This window comes from Punica granatum, chromosome 2, assembly GCF_007655135.1.
Source record: "Punica granatum isolate Tunisia-2019 chromosome 2, ASM765513v2, whole genome shotgun sequence".
NCBI lineage: Eukaryota > Viridiplantae > Streptophyta > Magnoliopsida > Myrtales > Lythraceae > Punica > Punica granatum.
The window spans coordinates 26,605,704-26,626,854 of record NC_045128.1 but is presented as its reverse complement, the minus strand read 5'-3'; the positions used below and the strand labels follow the sequence as shown (position 1 = coordinate 26,626,854).

The window sequence follows — 21,151 nt, the reverse complement described above, 5'->3', positions numbered from 1 at the left end:
TTCCGCAGTCCGCGCGACCTCGACCACGACCCCGACCCCGACCCCGACCCTCTGGCCTCTTCCCCTTTGGTTTCCTATTGTTCCTTAAAGAAGTGTTGGCTCTAAATGACAAATTTTATTTGATTGAGTACAAACGATTGTGCGAGAAGAAGGGCGTTCTGCTCTTCTCAAGGTAGCCAGCCGTGCTTTTTATCACCCTGAAGCTAGATTCCATTATCATGTTCCATACTTTGTGCTTTTTATCATCCTGAAGCTAGATTCCATTATCATGTTTCGTACTTCTGCTCTGGCGACAACACTACACTCCCAACATAGTTTATACCTGATGGGTTTTGAATGAGGCAAAATTTGCCATGTCATTAATATTTTCTCATAGTTTCCAAGGAAACTAAATGGAAATTCAAATTTTTGGATGTGCTTTTGTTGCCTTTCCTCTTACTTGGATGGGTTGCCGCTGCAGGGAATTGGGCCGAGGGTACTGTGGATAGGCAATGGGGGTTTGATATTCTTCGGAGTCCTTGAGAGCACGAAGGGGATACTAGCTCAAAGGCACTCTTCACTTCCTCTACTTCTGGAAAAGGAGAAGCATAGCTAAGAGTTATATCAGTCACTACTAGAGCTGGTTCTTTACATTGTTTTTGCTTCTCAAAAGGTGAGACCATCTATGCCAAAAGCCGAGAATCAAGTCGAAAACATCCTAGCTCGATATATAAGCGTATGATTAGAACATTGATGCTTGTATTCAACTTCTTTGGAGATAACTATCCATTGTGATGGGCAATTTTATTTTCTCATCCATCTGATGGTTCAGTAAGTTGGCAGCTTAGCTTTGTACTGTAACTTTTTCATCCATGGGAAGGTCAAATAGTTATATCTCCTTTAAACCCGATACACAAGAAATCCAATGAGCACTATACCTTGACAATTTTTGGGATAGTTAATGGAAAATTTCAACTAAATCCAACTGCTACTAGCTCTATACAACAAAGTAGACTCTGCAGCAATATATATATATCAGCAAAGATGCCTTGGCATCTTTCAGTCCTTCTCCTTCATCAGCAGAAGAAGCTTAACATCAGCCACTGGTGTCATGGAAGGAAAAAAACACTAATGCAATTGATATGTTGATGGACCTATTTACAGCACAGAGCTTTCTAGATATCATGCTGACATACTTTGAGTTCATATTTGCAGGTAATAGGTTCCAAGGGAATGCCTTCACACCAACCTCCTTTATGAGAAAAGATGTGGTCTCCTTGTTTTTGGGTTTGGTTAGTGGAATTATACTGAGCAACACAAGATGACAAGAACTTTTATTGTCAGCTGATCTAATGAAAGATTTCCATTTTCAATGCTGACATAATGTTTGATATGTTTTTCAGTGGTATATTTGAAGTTGTTGCCTACTAGTGGCAGATTGGGAGTTTCTTAAGTTTTATTATGTATGGATAATTATGAACATGGAGTAGAATAGTTTTCAGAGATTGGAGGATTTTCAGAGTTTTCAGGAGAAATGTTTTGGATATTACTGTGAAATACTATGTGCCTTTTTCATTACTTTGTGGAGCTTCAATTTTGTATGATTAGATTAGTATGGAAATGATTTTGTTCTAGTCACTTTCCAATTTTTTAGGTGTATCGTTGTTTCAATAAACGGGTTATAAATGGATAAACGGGTTATTGTTCTCATTCCTTTTCTTCTCGGGTTAACGTGTCCTGTGTCCGGGTAACCGGGTTAAATGGATAAACGGGTCGTGTTAACGTGTCCGGGTAACCGGATTGAACGGATAAACGGGTCGTGTTAACGTGTCCAGGTACCGGTTATAATCGTGTCGTGTATACGTGTACCTGTTATGACACGATTTAATAAACGGGTATAAACGTGTCGTGTACGGGTTGACACGAATATAATCGTGTCGTGTTCGTGTATGCAAAACCTGACCCATTTAATAATCGTGTCGTGTACGGGTTATAACTTTGATGACACGAACCCGTTTAGACACGACACGTATAAACACGACACGACACGAATTGCCACCCCTAGGTGGGAGCGATCTCAAGTAGGCGGTGATGGCCGGTCTTGAGCCACCACTGCCTCAGAATTGAGTCTCCCCTCTCCTCACCTCAAAGAAAGGGAGGACGGAGAGGGGCAGTGGTGTCTCAAATTCAACCACCACCCACCCTCCTCGCTCTCTCTCTCTGTCTCTCTCTCTTCGAGGTGAGCAGAGAGGAGACTTGTTTTTGGTGCGTCATGACCTCGAGTGGACGGTGGTGACCACTATAGAGCCGCCCACCCCCTTCTCTGTTCCTCAGCTGGTAAAGTAGTATAAACGGAAAATTTCGTAAATATGATATAATGTCAGGAGCATTAGGATAATTGCCCATAAAAAGAAAAATTCTTATTCAGGTCAAATCCACCTCCTGACAAAGATTAGCTACTTAAATAACTGTATCATGATGTGTCCCAATTTCAATCTTTACCCTGATTATTGTACCAAATATAAGCCTAGGAAATCCCATGGTACTACTTATTCGGTCTACCAAACATGTCCATGTCCGCAAATTCCACAGCATCCAATTATTGAAATGGATTCCGCTCATTGTGGAGATACCATGAAAGTTCGGAAAAGAGTTGCTGACTTTTAATGGGAAAAGGAAACATCTCAATATATACTGATAGCGGGTAAAAAAGCCAGGCAGCTTCAGATGTCCAATTGGGGGGCTTGTTCATCAATCATGTGCGGAGGAGCTTCCGAATGAGCCCAAAAATCTCACACATATTTCAACGGAATGGGACGCGGGGTAGGCAGTTGGCTATCTTTGACCCCTCCTTTTTTTTTTTTTCATTTTCCACGAGCCCTTGGAGTTGGAAACATTCCGATAAGTCTGTGTCCATGCCGAGCCACCGCCGCCCGCCGCCGCCGGGTTTTGTCTCGGATCCATTCATTGTTCCCGAAGAGAAGAACCAAACTGGCATGCTTCTAATGACATAGATGGCTAAAGATACCAAAATAGTCAAAATATCTTTCTGCATATTTACGACCGGCCAAAGTTTGCAAATCGCTGCTTTTTGGTTGCAGAGTATGATTTTTCCGGAATATGTCACCGGACAATCGGTTGTATTCATCAAAATTCCTTCTCACAACCGCTCGGCATGATTTGATTTGTTTCTCGACCACGAGAAGTGAAAGAAGGTTCTCTGTGTTTGAAATGTGGTTTAATTGCTGCGATTGTATGTTTCTTGTGTGGCACAATCATCAGTTGCCTATCCATACCATACCGGTAATCCTGCGAATTACATTACACTAAAGATTAAATCGACCCTCGAGTATCGGTTTGCCGACACCTTCAAAATTACCGACCCAATGGACCCAAGTATCGTTCTGAACTTTCGATCATACCTTTCACTTTCCAAGCTAAAGAGGTTGTTACATCGGCAGTTTTGACATTTTATTAGAGGTGGACGAAGATGAAGAAGAAGAAGAAGAACTAGAAGACGACAGTGTTCGTTTTTGGAAGAAAGGAAGGAACCGGAAACGTAGGGGGATTTTGCTGTCGTGTTGGGTTGACGTGTCCTACTCGTCCTCCTTCCTCCTCTCCTTCCACCTTCTTCTTCTTCTTCTTCTTCTTCTTCTTCAAGTTGAATTCTTTGCTTGCTCTTCATCCTCTGTCCATCCTTTGCTTCCCTCACCCACCTACCTCTCCTCCATTCCATTCTTTAATGTTATTGCGATTCTTTCCCCCATAGAAAAAAAACAAGACTTCCCATTTGGGTTTCAAGTTCGGCGAATTTTGGGGGCATTCATTGAACTCATATTCATCACTGCTTCCATCATCAACGGGGAAGAAGCAGCCAGCAGCAGAAAAGCTGCAAACCCAATTGAAGTTGAACCCTTTTTGACTCTTGAAGACTTGGGCAGTTGGGGGCTTCTCATCTCTGAGCTGATCTTTGATCATGGAGGTCTCCACCTCTTCCTCCTCCTCCTCCTCCCCTCTTTCAATCCATTCCCCCTTCACCCGCCCCTGCCGCCGCCGCTTCCCCCCTCGATCCGTCTACTTCTCGCCCTCCTCAGCGCCTTCGATCCCGCCCCCTTCGTCGTCTTGTTCTTCTCCGTCTTCCTTCTGGGGCGCCCCAATCAGGCGCCAGTCGCGTGTCGCCGCCGCGCGGAAGAGGCCGACGCTGCGGTCGGCGCCGATAAGGGCGGTGTTCGAGCGGTTCACGGAGAGGGCGATCAAGGCCATCATCTTCTCCCAGCGGGAGGCCCGGGCTCTGGGCAAGGACATGGTGTTCACTCAGCACCTGCTGCTTGGCCTCGTCGCTGAGGCCCAGTCCCAGTCCAGCTCCAACCCGAACGGGTTCCTCGGCTCGGGGATCACACTCGAGAAGGCCCGGGAGGCCGTTAACTCGATATGGCAAAATCAGAAGGAGAAGAAGGACGATGAAGTAGCCGATGAGACTGCAGGGACAGGGACGTCGTACTCGGCATCAACTCGCATTCCGTTCTCAATTAGCACGAAGCGGGTGTTCGAAGCCGCGGTGGAGTACTCCCAGACGATGGGCCACAACTTCATAGCCCCTGAGCATATCGCTATTGGTCTATTCACGGTCGACGATGGAAGCGCTGCCCGTGTCTTCGAGAGGTTCCTTTTGAACCCTTCTCTTGTACCCGTAGCCCTTGCTCTTAGGATCATTTCTTGCAAGAAATGGATTCATTTGCAAATGGAGATACTTGTTTGGAATTGTCTTCATGGATTAATAAGTATGTCTTAACCTGAATATGATCAAGTAAAATTTGATGCCGATGTGTTATGTGTCGAGTTAAATCGGATTGTAGGTAAATTGGTCCGAATTTGGCCTAACTTTTGATTCTAGTGCGTAAGCTTTTGTAGTTTGGCCATTGAAGTAATGGTATGTGCTTTAATTTATTTATACTTATGACATGCTAAATGCGATATACCGATAGCGTTTGACAGGAAGAAGAAAATTTGCAAGTTTGCTATTTATAGAGATTTGTTGTTCTTACGTTTGTATACAGATTGGGGGCGAATGTTAATCATTTGGCTGCTGTGGCAGTCACGAGGCTTCAAGGAGAGCTCGCCAAGGACGGGAGAGAGCCTATGCCGTCCAAAGAGGACAAGTCCTTTACCGGCGGGGCCATGGAAAAATCCCAAGGTCCGGCACTTTTTACTGTTTCTTGCTTGCTTAGCTTCTGAAATCAAGAGCTGGCTCTAAAGACACATCTGTTGTGAATGTAACTGACTGCTCTTTTTCTGACCAGAGAAGAGTGCCCTATCCCAATTCTGTGTGGACCTTACAGTCCGTGCCAGTGAAGGTCTGATTGATCCAGTGATTGGGCGAGATTCGGAAATTAAAAGAATCATCCAGATATTATGTCGCCGGACAAAGAATAACCCGATCCTTCTAGGTGAAGCTGGGGTGGGAAAAACTGCCATCGCAGAGGGAATAGCTATTAGAATAGCCCAGGCTGAAGTTCCGAGTTTTCTTTTGGTGAGTCTTCAAAAATATCAACGTGGCCTCGCATCTTTTGATGGAGAGTTGCTTCAAGAAGAAATTATAACAGACTCTCATCTGAAGAGAGTTTTTAGGTTGCGCTAGTTGCAACGTGGTTGATTGTTATGGGACTAGTGATAATCAATGGTTTTGACAGGCTTGCTCTATAGAATCTTTATAAACTTGGTCTAGTAAGAGTGTCTCTACTTCTGACAGATTTCTGAATTCAGCATATTATATGTATGTGCAGACAAAGCGGATACTATCCTTGGACATTGGCTTACTAATTGCAGGCGCAAAGGAGAGAGGAGAGCTAGAGGCACGTGTCACTGATTTGCTCAAGGAGATAATGAAATCAGGTGAGAACACTTCCGAGCTTTTTTTGAAAGCCAAATATGGGCAATGTCATTTCTCTTTGTATCTCAATTTTAATATGTCCATTGTCTGCAGGGAATATCATACTTTTTATCGATGAAGTCCATACGATTATTGGGTCAGGTACTGTTGGGAGAGGAAGCAAGGGATCAGGTCTTGACATTGCTAACCTGTTAAAACCTCCCCTTGGAAGAGGTGATTTGCAGGTATATAATTATATTGCAGACTCACTTATCTCTTTTTTACCTGCAACTTGTCTTAGGAAAGACCAAACCTTCGGATTATTAATTCCGTGCATTGGTCATTGGCATTAATTCCCTGCAGTGCATAGCATCAACAACAATGGATGAATTCAGGACACATTTTGAAAAGGACAAAGCATTGGCCCGGAGATTCCAACCTGTACTTGTTAATGAGCCAACCCAGGTTTCTTGAATCATTGGTCCTGTATTACTTATGGGGAAGCAGTTGTTTTTTCCTTCTTAATTCTTACTTTGCTTCGTGAATAAAATTTCATAGGAGGATGCAGTTAGAATACTGTTGGGCCTGCGCGAGAAGTATGAAGCCCACCACAAGTGCATTTACACGCTCAAAGCTATTAATGCTGCAGTGCAACTTTCAGCCCGGTACATCTCTGATCGTTACTTGCCCGACAAAGCTATTGATCTCATCGACGAGGCTGGAAGCAGGGCCCACATTGAAGCCTTTAAGAAGAAGAAAGAACGACAGACTTGCATACTCTCAAAGTCTCCTGAAGATTATTGGGAAGAAATTAGAACTGTGCAGGTCATGCATGAAGTGGTAAGGAGGTTTTCTTTCCGTGATGAGTGAACTAGTATACTCACATTATTCTATCATTTTGGCGCCATTTTGATTTATTGAAAATCACCAGGTAACGGCGAGCAGGCTAAAGGATGGTAGCGATGCATCAACGATAGAAGATTTGGACTCCCCTTTGGCAGCAGCACTGGAAGATGATGAGTATGCTCTAAATTTATGTCAAAATTGAATAACCAAAAGGCTCTGTTTTGCTCTGGAAACTGGGAAACTTTTTATTGAATTTCCCATTTTCCTCTGCTTATTAGATATAGGAAATAATTACCGATTGCACTCAACATGATGGAGGCTTTGTTTGGTTCAAGAATAATAATTCTACTCCACTCTACTCTTATCTATTCTTTCCTCAATTCAATAACACAATCATTACTTATTTATCTTTTTTTTTTCCAATTTAATAATAAATTGTCTCTCATACTATTTCTTAACCATTATTAGTATTACAACTAATCTTTTAATACTAAATTCTCCCAACTATTTATTACTTTTTTGCGTTTTTATCTAATTCTATAATAAATTTTCTCATATAGTTTTTCTTAACCATTATTACAATCAATTTGATGATAGTAAATTCTCCCAACTATTGTTTCCATTTGATGGAGTCTGAAACCACACGCCCACTTATACCTCATGGCGTTCTGTAAAATTTGATCCAACATTATATTTTACCATCATATTTGGAAAAAGAAAAGGATAATTTTTTCCTTGATTTTCCATTTAAATGGAGGTACAACCTTTGGGATGTGATCCAGTCTTCTTTAGTTGATCAATCTCATCTGATTATTGCCAGGCCTGTGATGGTTGGACCTGATGAAATAGCAGCAGTTGCTTCAGTCTGGTCTGGCATCCCGGTCCAAAAACTCAATGCCGATGAAAGGTTGCTTCTCGTGGGTCTCGATGAACAGCTTAAAAAACGAGTTGTTGGTCAAGAAGAGGCTGTCTCAGCAATCTCCCGTGCCATCAAGAGGTCTCGAGTTGGGTTAAACGACCCTGACAGGCCTATAGCTGCAATGCTGTTTTGTGGGCCGACTGGCGTCGGCAAAACCGAGCTTACAAAGGCTTTGGCTGCCTGCTACTTTGGATCGGTGAGTTGAAGCTCCTGTTCTCTATTTACTTAATTTCCTGTCGTTCGACTTTCTAACTCATATATGAGTGGCTCATTAATTCCTTTCATTAGCAACATCACTTTTTAAAAGAAAAAAAAAATTTCCCTGCCAATTGTGACAAAAACGATGTATCTAAATGGAGGAAAGGTGGTCTTGGGGAAAGAAGTGAAAACAGAGTGTAGATGTAAAATGGGGTCTAGGAGCATAACTGAGCGATATGGGCTAGGTTCAACTGTTCTAGCTCGAATTGACTTGCATTTGGGTTGACCTTGATTGTGCGTCAGAGTTCATACTTGAGCTTTGCTTGTACTCACACTTTACATGCTTGAACTCAATTCACTTTCCTTTCAAGACAACCAAATGAGGCCTCATCAACCTCGAGTGCGACTTGGTTCAACTAGAGTCTAGACATGAGCTCGAGCTTGTGACAAACTCAAGATCCAGAAAACTCAAAAGTGGAAGATTATAATCAACTTTGGGTTTAAGAACTAGAAAGAGTCTCAATCCAACCAGCAAGTGCCCAAATCCCAGAATTTTTTCGCTCAAGCGAGAACTTGGCACAGTTGACCAAAAACTGTTTGCTTGAGCTTAAGAAAAATGAGTCAAATTCACACTGTTGTTAGCCGAGTGGCTGTAAATCACATGTAGCTTGACTCACTTCGTCACTTGCTATGTGGTAACGCGATATTACTGTTCTAAGTATCTTTCTCAAGATCGTGTAAATTTTCCAGTTATTTCATTAATTGCTGACTAGTCCTTATGTGCCCTCAAATTCTATCATATGAACACAGGAATCAGCAATGCTAAGGCTGGATATGAGCGAATACATGGAGCGACATACAGTGAGCAAATTAATTGGCGCACCCCCGGGTTATGTTGGCTTTGGGGAGGGAGGTATACTCACTGAGGCCATCAGGAGACAGCCTTTCACCGTTGTGTTGTTCGATGAAATCGAAAAAGCACACCCTGATATTTTCAACATCCTCCTGCAGTTGTTTGAAGACGGGCATCTCACAGATTCTCAGGTTCATTCTTCTTGTGGCCACCTATCTAAGAAGAATGTTCTCGGAATATTGTGAGCAGTTTTCTGTTTTTCATTTGCAGAAAATGTGCGAGATATTAGACAATTAGTCCAGTGACCTAAGTTTGAAGATGGATCCGATTGGAATAATTCTTTTGAAGTGAAAATCGGATATGTATGTTTAAATATGAGAGAAATGGAATGGTAGAAATGGGCCCATAAGTGTAGCTTTCTTTCTTGGTGCTTATTTGGGAAGATTTTGTTCCACAGGGTCGGAAAGTCTCATTCAAGAATGCTTTGATTGTGATGACATCCAATGTGGCATCAAGTACCATTGCAAAAGGTGGACGCAGCTCCATTGGTTTTCTAACTGCAGATGACGAATCAAGTTCGTATTCTGGGTTGAAAGCGCTGGTGATGGAAGAGCTGAAGGGTTATTTCCGGCCCGAGCTGCTCAACCGGATTGATGAAGTGGTCGTCTTCCGTCCTCTCGAGAAGTCTCAGGTTTCATTTTTCATCTACTTTAGCTGATATAATCTTTTTGTTCAAGAAAGAAAACATCATTTTCATGTATTCTAAAATTTTCTTATAACCGAATAACCACAATTGTTGACTGTTGAACCCGCATAGATTGATCCAGTATGAAACCGTTACTCGGGGTCTAATAAACTGGGCTTGTTTTATTGCAGATGCTCGAAATCCTGAACTTGATGCTAGCGGATGTGAAGAAACGGCTCATTTCAATGGGTATCGGGCTAGAGGTCTCAGAGTCGTTAATGGATCTGGTGTGCAAGCAAGGGTACGACCAAATCTACGGTGCAAGGCCAATGCGGAGGGCAGTGACCCAGCTGATCGAAGACCTATTGAGCGAAGCTCTCCTTTCGGGCAATTGCAAGCCCGGTGATACGGCCGTCGTTGATGTCGACTCCTCAGGGAACCCATTTGTCACTAACAAAGCCGATAAGAGCATCCATCTATCAGACAGCTCGTCGGTCTTGTAATTATATTTAGGCACATAATTCATCAGTTGTGATTCATTAGGATGAAATCTTTTTGCCTTCTATATGATCAATTATTCAATTGTATATTGGTTACAGCAACAATCTTGCTGAGGCATTCTTTAATAACATTAGAATGATTCATTTACACATGACAAGGTCGGGAAGCGAGCGATGCCTCTCTCTTGAGATATCGATGATCAGAAAATGCAACGACCTGAAGCTGCAGTTCTTCTTGGGAATTTGTTCAGATCAGTCATAATAAAGCCTTGTTCATCCTTGGGGGCCCTTCTGAAACATCTGAAATCAAAGTGGAGACTTTCTGCGATTTTCCTAAACTACAGGGACTAAAATATAAATTAACCTCCCGACAGAGTCCGACCAACCAACTTCAGCCGGCAGCGAGAACGAGCTAAAACCCATTTCTCTGAAAGAGCTAAAACCCTGATTTTGTCTTTCCGACCGGAAGGAAGAACACTGAGCTCTTCCATCTTTGTTTCCATGGAAGCCGGCCCTGCTCCAATCGTGTGAATTGGGAGGGCCTGACTTCTGTAGATGTGGCTTCTTTCTTCTCTCAGAACCGGAAAGCTTCTCTCGGCTCCCGCCCTACTCAAATCCAAACCCCTCTCCGCCCGCGCCGCCTTCTTCAGTCCCGGGTCGGCTGCCCTCTTGTCGGAACCCTGTCCCCACCGCTCATCCTCCGATGAAGACGACGAGCAGCAGCAGCAGCATTTCTATCGGTTTCAGCCGCAAAGGCAAGAGCTTGATTCAGTAAAGATCAGCTGTATGCTGCGCCGCTTCAGGAGGGACCCCGACGCCGCCTTGTCCTTCTTCCACCAGCTCACGCAGCGCGGCTTCTCTCATGATATTTGCACTTACTCTGCTCTAGTTGCGATTCTCTCCTGCTCTTCGGGTTTGCGGAGGAAGCTTGATTGCGTATTGTGGCAGCTGATTTCTTCGGAGTCGAAGGGCTTCGATGTCTTCGATTTGTTGGAATACCTGTCGCATGAGGTTAGGGACGAAGTGGTGGTCCGTGTCTTCGATGCAGTGGTTAAGGTTTATGTCACAAAGGGGATGTTCGATGAAGCGATTGATGCCCTGTTCCAAACGAACAGGCGGGGATTCATTCCCCATGTCTTCACGTGTAACTTCCTGATGAACCGGTTGATCGAGCATGGGATGCCCCAGGTGTCAGTTTCCCTGTACAAGCAGCTCAAGATGCTAGGCGTGCACCCTAATGATTACATGTATGCTATTGTCATTAAGGCGCACTGCAAGATGGGCGACTTGGAAGAAGCTGACAACGCCTTTCATAACATGGCGGAGGCAGGAGTTAGCCCTAACACCTTTGCTTACACAACCTATATTGAAGGCCTTTGCGGGAATAGGAAATCGGATTTGGCCTATCAGAAACTTCAAGCATGGAAAGGGGCGAAGGTTCCACTCAATGTTTATGCCTATGCAGCTGTGATTCAGGGTCTATGTGATGAGGAGAAACTGGAACGAGCAAAGCAGGTCTTGGACGAGATGGTAGAGCAAGGGATGGTCCCCGATGCCCTATGTTATGGTTCCTTGATTCGTGGACATTGCAAGTCGTTGAAGTCATCAAATTTGCTTCAAGCTATGGATCTTCACGAGGATATGATGTCGAAAGGCATCAAAACAAACTGTGTTATCGTCAGTTATATCCTTCATTGCTTATGTGAAATGGGCATGTTCTTAGAAGCGGTGGAACAATTTATTAAATTTGAGCAGTCGGGAATTTTCGTTGATGAGGTGACTTATAATATCATCCTCAATGCATTGTGTAAGTTGGAGAAAGTTGAAGAAGCCACGAAACTGCTTGAAGAGATGAAAAGGAAGAAAATGATTCTTGATAGAGTGCACTACACGACTTTGATCAATGGTTACTGTCTCCAAGGAAACATGTTGGACGCCTTGGACGTGCTCGAGGAGATGAAGACAACTGGGCTCGAGCCTGATATGGTAACTTATAATGTGCTTGCCAGTGGGTTTTCTCGGGCGGGCCTTGTATCTGAGGTGCTTAATCTGTTGGTTGACATGGAGGACCAGGGCCTAAAACCGAACACTGTGACACATAATATGATCATTGAGGGTCTTTGCATCGGAGGTAAAGTGAAGGAAGCTGAAGCATTCTTTGAAAAATTAGAGGATAAAAGTGTGCAAAACCGTATTGCCATGGTTAGTGGTTATTGCACAGCAAACTATATGACAGAAGCCTTTGATCTTTTTCTCGAGCTTGCTAAAGAAGGAATTCTGGTAAAAAAGAATTGTTGCTTCAAGTTGCTGCGGAATCTTTGTATTGGAGATTATGCGGATAGAGCTCTTTTTGTGCTTGAGACGATGTCAGCATTCAACATGGAGCCAACCAAAGCACTGTACACCGATCTGATAGCTGGGTTATGTCGGGCTGGGCATTTGAGAAAAGCCCGGTCGCTCTTTGATGCTACTGCAAAGAGGGGTTTGATTCCCGATGTCATCATGTTTACATCAATGATTAGAGGTTACCTTAGCGAAAATTACTTCCGACAAGCATTTGATCTTTTCATCAGTATGAAAATTAAAGGGATAGAGCCTGATGTAAGAGCATACACAGTGTTGCTTGATGGTTACTTCAAAGCAGAGTTAACAAGAGCAAGGTCCTTCACTAAGAAAGAAGACATAGATGCTGGGATTTGTGACATCTTCACAAGATTTTTAGTTGAGATGAAAAATGAAGGGACAGAGCCTGATGTTTTCTACTATAATGTTATGATCGACATACTTTGTAAGTTGGGTAAGCTTGAGGAAGCTAAAGATTTGTTGAGTGACATGATGGAAATGGAACTGCAACCCAATGCTGTAACATACACGGTGTTGCTTGATGGTTACTCAAAAGCGGAGTTAACAAGAGCAAGGTCCTCTACCAGCAGAAGAAAGAGAGAAGCAATAGATGCTAAGATCCATGACATCTTTAGAGGTGTTTTAGTTGAGATGACAAATAAAGGGATAGAACCTGATGTTTTCTACTATACTGTTATGATCGACATACTCTGTAAGTTGGGTAAGCTTGAGGAAGCTGGAAATTTGTTAAGTGACATGAAAGAAATGGGAGTGCAACCCAATGCAGTTACGTACACTGCCCTTATCTTGGGATGCTGTCATTTTAAAAAAGTAGAAAGGGCAATGCAAATTGCTAAAGAGATGGATTTGAAGGGTATAGATCTGGATGATTGGGTCAAATCTATTCTAGAGTGCAGTAAAGTAAAGCCTGAGATCTGCAAGTCTCAAAAGTAGCCTTGAATTCAGGAGATATTTGCTCGCTTCTTGGGCTATTCTGAGGTAAAGTGTGATTACTAGTTTGCCTGGGTCTACTGTTTTTGGCGATTCCATGAAGGTTGATGGTCATATCATCAAATTAGCTCAATTGAATATGTACTTTTATTCTGGAAGGCATGATTGAAGAGTGAGTCTTAGTTGAGCAAGGTCAGAATGGTCTACTCATTCTGAGGAGTGCAGTTATTTCCTCTTGCAATGGAGCAAGTGATGAAGCATTTTCTTTTGGAGATCCAGGTATTATTTTGTCTATAGTATAATTGATGCTTGCAAATCGGTATTTAGAAGTTATTTATGTGCAGGTATATGTTCAAATTGTTCTAACAAAATGAATCATGTTTTGTTCTATAGAAAAAAAAATTGATCAAATTGAACAATTTGAACAATCTTGTTCAGGAAAAAGATTATTCAAATTGAACAATCATGTTCAAATCTTATTTTTTTAATAGAAAAATGAATCTTATTTATATGCCCCTAAATTGGTTCCTAGTACTGTAGATATTGTGGCATCATTGTTATCTGCAGGATTTGTATTCGGTTCAAGACTTAGAACTCAGTTTGAAAAATTGCCGATATTAGTATACATTTCTCGTGGATGGTGGCATTTAGTGGTCGGTGGGTGTTAATGCTATAAGTAATCTAGCATCTGCATGATTATGCTGTGAAAAAGATTCAAATGTTATGATTTTGGTTTTCCAATTATTCATTGGATTGAGTTGGTTGTGGAATGTGGTGATTCGACTTTGGAAAAGGCCTGCTTTCCACTGCAATTCTTTCGTCTTTTTTTTGGAAAATCTTTGTGTCAGCATCTGGCAATTTGATGATCTAATTTAAGGACTTTCTGCTATATCAGCATGTTAGGAACTCCATGATTTGGACCTTATTGGATTGTTAACAGCATAATAATAGACTGTGTTGATATTCACTATTGGTCATTAACAAACTCCGAGCCTCCTTGGATGCTTCTATAGTGTAACTCTTATGACTTATTGCTAAATTTGCTACATTTTTCCTTTTCTTCTGGATGTCGGATTTGGTGGACCAAAAAGCTTCAGTTCAAGGAAAAGTTCCTTCAGGATACCTTAATACCATTTTCGAGTTGAGTAGAGATTGGTTGCACGATGTCTAGGCATCAAATATCTTGCCTTTGAGGGCTACTTTACTGCTTGAGTTGAGTAGAGATTGGTTGCACGATGTCTAGGCGCCAAATATCTCGCCTTTGAAGGCTACTTTACTGCTCCTTATTACTTGCACCTAACTTCATCCCCTTTGGTACTGCAAGGGAATTAAAAAATTCTGTTCCACCTTGTTGGACCTAGCCTCATTATTGAGGTATATCCTATGGTCTAATTCATTGACATCTTGAGGGAAAGAAAACCAAATTTAGCTTGACATTTTGTAGGAACCAATTATCTCATTGATTTTATTTCTTGTTTTGGATGATTTTGCTTTTGTATTCAAATAACTTATTTCTCAAAATTTTTTGAAAGTACCTTTTGACATACCAAATCCAGCAAGTAGCAGCAGACTACTGACAACTAGTAGATGCTGTCAGCAGCCAGCTGAAAGGGTTTCAAGTGTTGGTCAGTGATGGTGATGAGTAGCTGGTATTTCTTTTGAAAAACAATCTCTGGATAATATAACTTTTTGTCTGTTTTAAAATATAAGAAGCTGATTTTAAATTCACTTGGAAACACCCTCAGCATATTTATGTTTGTTGATACTTTATAGATGCTAATGGGAAATTGTTGGGCAGATTCATCTTCACTTATGGAACACACACAATCGTTGGTATGGTTATGGGCGGACAATACTTAATTTGCATACGGCAGAGACCACCTTCGCTAGTTCCCCCTACTGATCTTAGGAGACACTTGCAGGATATTGGTGAATGTTTGTTCTTGGACGATAAAGCCATTCTTTGATACCTGGGATAGCTACCAAGCACAAGGTAGTCATTTTTGTTGCACTGAGACGTGATGATTCATTCATTGTCTTAGAAGTATCATATCGGCTAAAATCTTACATTGTTAGAAAGTCTTTACTAATTAGACATCTGAAGCTTATGTTGACCAAAGAAGCAATAGCTAAAAGTACCACATGTCTACATGTGCCAGGTTTTTGAACAGATTCTGCAGTCAAACACATTGCAGTTGAGCACCACAACCGAAACATCGAGCAAAGATGTAAGCAATCAATAAACTATGAGAGAATATGTCTTTCCTTTGATTGCAATATGTTTTATCTTACCCATTGTGTACGATGTGGAGCAGGGGCTCGTGATAATTCGTTCAAAGGGAGGAGGCGATGCATTCCAGCACAGCCACCCAAATGGCTCCAAGCGGTAACCACCAAATCTGAAGCAGTTCTATTCAAGTCTGTTCCTATAACTTCTCTTTGCACTGGAGTCTCAGGCAGTGGTTATTTGAGTCGCGCGGTCAATTTTTATCTGCTTTGTAAGTTTTTGACTTGTTAAACTACATGATTACTAGAGATCATCTGTTTAGTTTCGGAGAGTGATTTCAGTTTTCTGTTTATGACGTGAAACATGTGTTAAAACCTCACATATCTTCGAATTCTTAGAAAACAAGGTCAAGTTTTGATGTTTTCATCAAAAGAACATCTTTGGAGTGACATGCTATATTTTTTCTGTAATTTGATTTCTCCAATATTATGGTCGTGTTTGGAAAGGCCTTCTATTCTCGTCTTATCATAAGCAGTTCTTAATATTCATTTTACGGTTGCTGATCATCAGATGAACCTGATCTGGCGGATTTAGATTGGTTGGAGTTTCAAGTCCCAAGGCAGCCGGCTCCAATGCCTTGCGAGCTGCCTCTCAGGCATCTTAGGAAGAAAACATCTTGCCAGGACCTCCGAATTCAAATTCTCTGCTGGTGAACGGAGCTTTGATCTCACTCGGAGAATCCTACTTCCGAATGCAATGTGGTTCGATCCAAGTCTATTGATCATATGGAGCTAGGGCCCTGTCTTCAAGTGTAGTCATCGGAATGATCTTCTCTGGCTCTGTTAAATCAGACTTGACAAGGAATTCCTTATATAAATCGTCATACACGTGAGAAAGTACCTATTAGATTACCGAATGAGTATGAATGAATGAGTATTAATTCACTCAATTTTTGTGTCGTTTTTTTCAACTGTGGCAGCTTATTGGGCAGTGTCATTTAAGATTTTTGGAGGACAATTGTCTATTTTTGTATCCTTTTATAAAAGATCACGTTGACACTATCATAATTAAAATTTTCACTGGAAGCTCATTTTCTTTTGATGGCGTAATAACATGGACCTTGAAGCTCAAATTTAATGAGCATAAAGAGAACGGTCTAGTTTGATCGAACTTGTTTGATTTTCTTGGTTTTCTTTTGCTATTGGGGCTCGGGATATGTTGTTTCATATTAAGACTGATAATAACACACGACTGAGCCCGACATATTACCGAGGTTTGCGGTGTTTTTGTTAGAGGCTGGGGAGGTGGCTGATAACATGTCTTGCAATCCTAATTAAAAGCTGGAACTATAATCACTGGGTTAAAGCAAGCTGCAGGTTGGTCAAGCTGAATGCCCACGGGACGGCTCGCGAAAACCTGTGACCTGCACTGCAGTGATTTTAGTCGGGATTCAGATGGTAATTGGATTAGCAGTACTTTCATGCAAAATTATTGGATATGCTTCGTCTATGATAGCCAAAGTGCTTTCCGGGTTGGAACTCGCTTAGGCTAAACTGAAAATCGAGGTCGATTGGTCTTCGAGAGACTAGTAGATTATCGTTCAACACACCGGATAGGAGAGGGAACCTTCGCACTGATTCTTGCAAGACGAGCTACCTCCCTTCTGTCGGGTGTGCATATTGTTAATTTAGTACCGAACGGCCTAGTTGTCTGCTGGTAGGAGGTATCGTGGAGGCTTCCATATCCCGACTCTGTTCTATTTAACCTTTTTTTTTTTTTTCCTGGATGTGGCCCTATTTGTTCCACCAATTAAAGAAAAAGAAAAGTGAAAAAGTGAGATTGATGGAAAAGTTGTGGCTTTCATAACAGAAATAGAGAGATGTATGTACGGCCTGCACAATGAGAACATGAAGGAAATGGACGAATTCTTTCTTTGTTCATCTGTCTTTTCAATTTCTCCTTTTCATCTGCATCCTAACTCTACAAATTCAACAAAGAAAGAAAAATGTCGGGGGGAAAAAAAAAAACTCTACAATGTTCTACGTATAGCCGTAACTAAAATCTCTAGCATTACGCGGCATGAACGCCAAGAGCATGAGCAGCCCCAGGATGCCAATGGGAAGCAGCAGCAGCGTCGGCGGGGGCGGCGGCAATGGCGGAAGCACCAGGGGAAGCGTGGCCAGCGACAGGGCCAGGAGGAGCATCAGCACGACCATCGACTCCGACCCGAAGTAGCTCGTCCGTCGCCCCATTACCGGTCGACTGCGGGAATTACTATCGGCAAGGCAGATACCTTTATGGCGGGAAATGGGATCTCTCGGATCCAACACGGCGGCCTCGGAGCCCATCGAGGATGTAATCTTTGCTTGGTCCGTTGAAGCGAAAGAAGGAGAAACTAAGGAGCCGAGGGAGAGGAAGGATTGGAATTTGTTGTTTCATAGACTGATGATTGCGAATGTTCATTGGATTTGTAATGTTTACGTTTTTCTTTTCTATGGTTTGGTTCAGTGAATTCAAATAAAAAACCCAAGTGGGAAAGGGGTAACATGCATGCACTGTACACTGCACAGTCAATGAATCGTACTTTTCAATAACTGAAGAGAATGAAGGCTGTTTTGGAACCAAATCCACTCAAATATGGGGGGCGTGAATATTTACGGCTATGACAAAATAAATATTTTTTCTCTCGATGTGTACCACTTGATATATGAAAACTTAATAAATTTCGATCAAATTAGGTTTGAGCCAGGTCCATAAATAAACGGTAAAATCTCTAAATCGTGGATATTTTTCATTTACAGGACTCAAACTCGATATCTTAATTGAAAGAAATAAGAGTCGAACTATCTAAAATAAAACGGCCGTTTAAATGAATTAATAATTTAATGGATTGTGTTCTATCAGGTTCTTCCCCCTTTGTTGGGGAACCCAAGTGGGCCTCACATCTACGGGGAATTGGACCGTAACTTCCTGACAGTCGATGTGGTGGGGTGGGTCCTTTGCCGAGGATTAAGGTTGAAGGAAGATCTGGATCGAGTGTGATCCACTCCTTTCCCGGTCGGCACCATTTGCAAAATTATTTTACCATAATTCATCCCCAAAAAAAAAATTACGATAGGAAGCATAATCGGATTGTCCGGAGATAATCAAGACCCCATGACATGTTGGTTTTGTGTTGCGTCTTCAGGATTTTTTTTTTGTGCGACTTTTGAACGGATGTTCCTTGTCTAGTTTGAAGCCCTTACCACCACCCAATTCGATTGTTTGCCGTAGCCTCCCGAGTGTCGATGCACGCGTCCTCTGCCTCCTCGGACTATATCTCGATGGCTGGGCTTTTCAATGCATCTTCTGATGCCACTACCATTAGCTATGCCTCGATTGAGCATAATGCATGACCCGGATGATACGTCTTGATTGATTGAGGCCCTTGTCATTGCTTTTTGTGGCCAAGTCAACATGTCTACCCATTGGCAGAGGAGGCCAGCATTTTGCGACTTTGAAGGGTGGGCGGTGTTTTTCAGAATCTTCTCAGAACATTCAAGGAAAAAAAAATGTTTATATATTTGAGAAACTAATATCCTTTATCAAGTGAAATTTAAGAAGATTAATGGTAAGAATATACATTGATCTTGTCTGGATAGAAGGGAAGGAAAAGTTCATAAAATTTTCAAAAAATTCTATACAACATTTTCTCCTTTTCAATTTTTTTCCTCCATTTCCCTCAATCCAAACAAAGAGTAGTTTATGGATGCATGTCCTTAGACTAGTTTCGTCTTACCATAGAAATTAGAAAGAAAAGAAGGTTAGTTATAGTAACATCGCTATAGAATGAAGAGGTTTTGAGATTTAATTCTCATAAATGGAATTTTTGTACCCCTTTATTTCCCTATTTCTTATTCCTATTAAACCGATCTTTTATAACCGAAAAACAAAGACGACAATATTGGTTTACAATATTGTAATTTGCATATTCATATATATAGATTTTTAGCTAGTATTCTTTACAATTGTAATTTTGTCTATTCAAACATTGTAATTGTAAGTGTGTACGCCCATTTTTCGTAACTAACGGTAATTATGGAGTCCATGAGGTACATGACTTAAGATCGAGCTTAATTGATCGAATTTGGGCTTAACTAGAGGTTCACGACACGACCCATTGGATGCACAAAGGGGCTCGTGTGAAGAGGCGGCCCATGATCAAGCACTTGATGACTCAACTCGAGGATTCATGGCATTACCCAATCCGGAAAGCCGTTGTTGGATTAGGTATTCGAGGAGGAGGTTATGACAACTTTTAGCTGGGCCAATCTATTCGGATTAACTGAGAGTTTTAGCTGAACAACTCTCACAAGGAAAAGATCCTGATTCTTTCCAAGACAATATCGATGCACGAACCTGGACATACATGTGAGAAAGTTGGCGTTTCTATGTGGCTGCTGGGGATTATTTCCTTAGCAAATCAAGCCAAACATGAGAATAGTCAGGCACACAAGGGAAGGAGCTTGCACAAGGAAATTGACTAGATTCTTTCTTAGATGGGCTAGACATGCATGTAAAGGCAAGAAAACATAGCTGGTGTCTTAATTTGGACAATCGGGGAACATTTTCTTGGTTATATATCATATCTTTAGGGCTTGCTTAGAGGTTGGCAAGAGAATTCTCCAATATTGGGCAATTTCCTTATTTCTAGCTAGTTATATATAACTTTTTTAGTTTTACCTAGTTGATTAGGTAACTTTTAAATTATTGATTGTCTTCATTATTTTTATTTCATTAGAATAAGGCTAAATGTTGTTCGGATTAGGTCTCCTAGGTTCGGCCTATAAGAATAGACGAGGCGATTCATTGTAACCCCTCCCCACGACAACACAAAAACGGCTCGTATCATTTATCTGTCTTTACCTTTTCGTATCTTTATATTCCTTGCAATCGCACCTTACGTATCTATCCTTCCTTTCGCCGCACATTACTTATCTTATCCTCCCCGCACTTTCCTTTTTGCTCGAGCACCTTACATATCTTATCTTTCATGCACCTTTTACTACAAAATGCAATAGTTTTCTGAAGCACACCACCGCTCGTCGGCTTTGCCACTTATACCCATCTCGAGGCTTCCGAGCGAAGAATTGTTTCCATCGAGTCAAGGGTTCCTGGCTTAAGACTCTTTCTTTTCGGCTATCTTGTAGCCGAGACCCTCCAAACACGGACCTTCCAGAGATTGTGGTTTTATCCTTCCACGATCTGCTTCAAGGTCGTGACTCCACCTTTCGACTACCTCTAGCTGAGACCCACCTATAAGGAGGTGTTCCCTGAGTTACGGCTTCTTAGCCAAAACTCATCATTTTCGACTGCATTAGTCGAGACACACCATACGCGGATCTTCCGAGGACTAGGAGCCTATCACCCAAATCGAGGCTTCCAAGCCAATGCTCGTCCCTTTTCGGCTACTACTAGCCGAGACATGCCCTTCACGAGCTTTCTTTAGACCGTGACCATTATCCACAAGATCGGCTTCCGAGTAGTCTCATACAAGAATTGGGCTAATTATCACGCGTACATCTGGGAGAACTTAAACGGCTTAACCCTCGGAACCGTGACATTGTTTGCAACACCTCTACAACCTTCCGACCGATATCATTGTACCTTTGCAATCGAAAATCCAGTCGCCGGCTAATCCTACGGACCCCAGGGACCGTGGTGCAATGCTTTAGCCCGGTGAGGACGCCCACTCTCATTTTGGGACTGTGCCTTGACACGCTTAGCAACCTAATTGTCACG

The 21,151-nt window shown here is 42.0% G+C and overlaps 2 protein-coding genes across 11 annotated transcripts; both read left to right on the top strand.

Moving 5' to 3' along the window:
• The first annotated feature begins 3,486 nt into the window (after positions 1–3,486).
• LOC116196405 (chaperone protein ClpD, chloroplastic) lies at positions 3,487–9,997 on the top strand. 2 transcript variants are annotated; one of them, XR_004154820.1, is made up of 12 exons: positions 3,487–4,641; positions 5,037–5,173; positions 5,280–5,509; positions 5,763–5,871; positions 5,963–6,093; positions 6,212–6,313; positions 6,407–6,688; positions 6,780–6,868; positions 7,515–7,809; positions 8,622–8,905; positions 9,122–9,355; positions 9,541–9,997. XR_004154820.1 is itself a non-coding variant. In XM_031526096.1 (12 exons), exons 1-12 carry the CDS (start codon positions 3,956–3,958, stop codon positions 9,850–9,852), a joined length of 2,841 nt encoding a protein of 946 aa, XP_031381956.1. In that variant the 5' UTR covers positions 3,494–3,955; the 3' UTR covers positions 9,853–9,997. The 2 variants fall into 2 exon arrangements, 1 of the variants encoding a protein (XP_031381956.1); XM_031526096.1 differs by having other exon boundaries at positions 3,494–4,641; positions 8,622–8,855.
• A 136-nt stretch (positions 9,998–10,133) lies between these two features.
• LOC116196406 (pentatricopeptide repeat-containing protein At2g26790, mitochondrial-like) lies at positions 10,134–16,443 on the top strand. Of its 9 annotated transcripts, none has more exons than XM_031526106.1 (6): positions 10,134–13,191; positions 13,303–13,422; positions 15,066–15,136; positions 15,303–15,371; positions 15,459–15,529; positions 15,941–16,443. In XM_031526106.1, exon 1 carries the CDS (start codon positions 10,405–10,407, stop codon positions 13,144–13,146), a length of 2,742 nt encoding a protein of 913 aa, XP_031381966.1. In that variant the 5' UTR covers positions 10,134–10,404; the 3' UTR covers positions 13,147–13,191; positions 13,303–13,422; positions 15,066–15,136; positions 15,303–15,371; positions 15,459–15,529; positions 15,941–16,443. The 9 variants fall into 9 exon arrangements, with proteins under 9 accessions (XP_031381966.1, XP_031381960.1, XP_031381962.1 ...); XM_031526100.1 differs by having other exon boundaries at positions 14,942–15,136; XM_031526102.1 differs by having other exon boundaries at positions 14,917–15,136.
• The last annotated feature ends 4,708 nt before the right edge of the window (positions 16,444–21,151 follow it).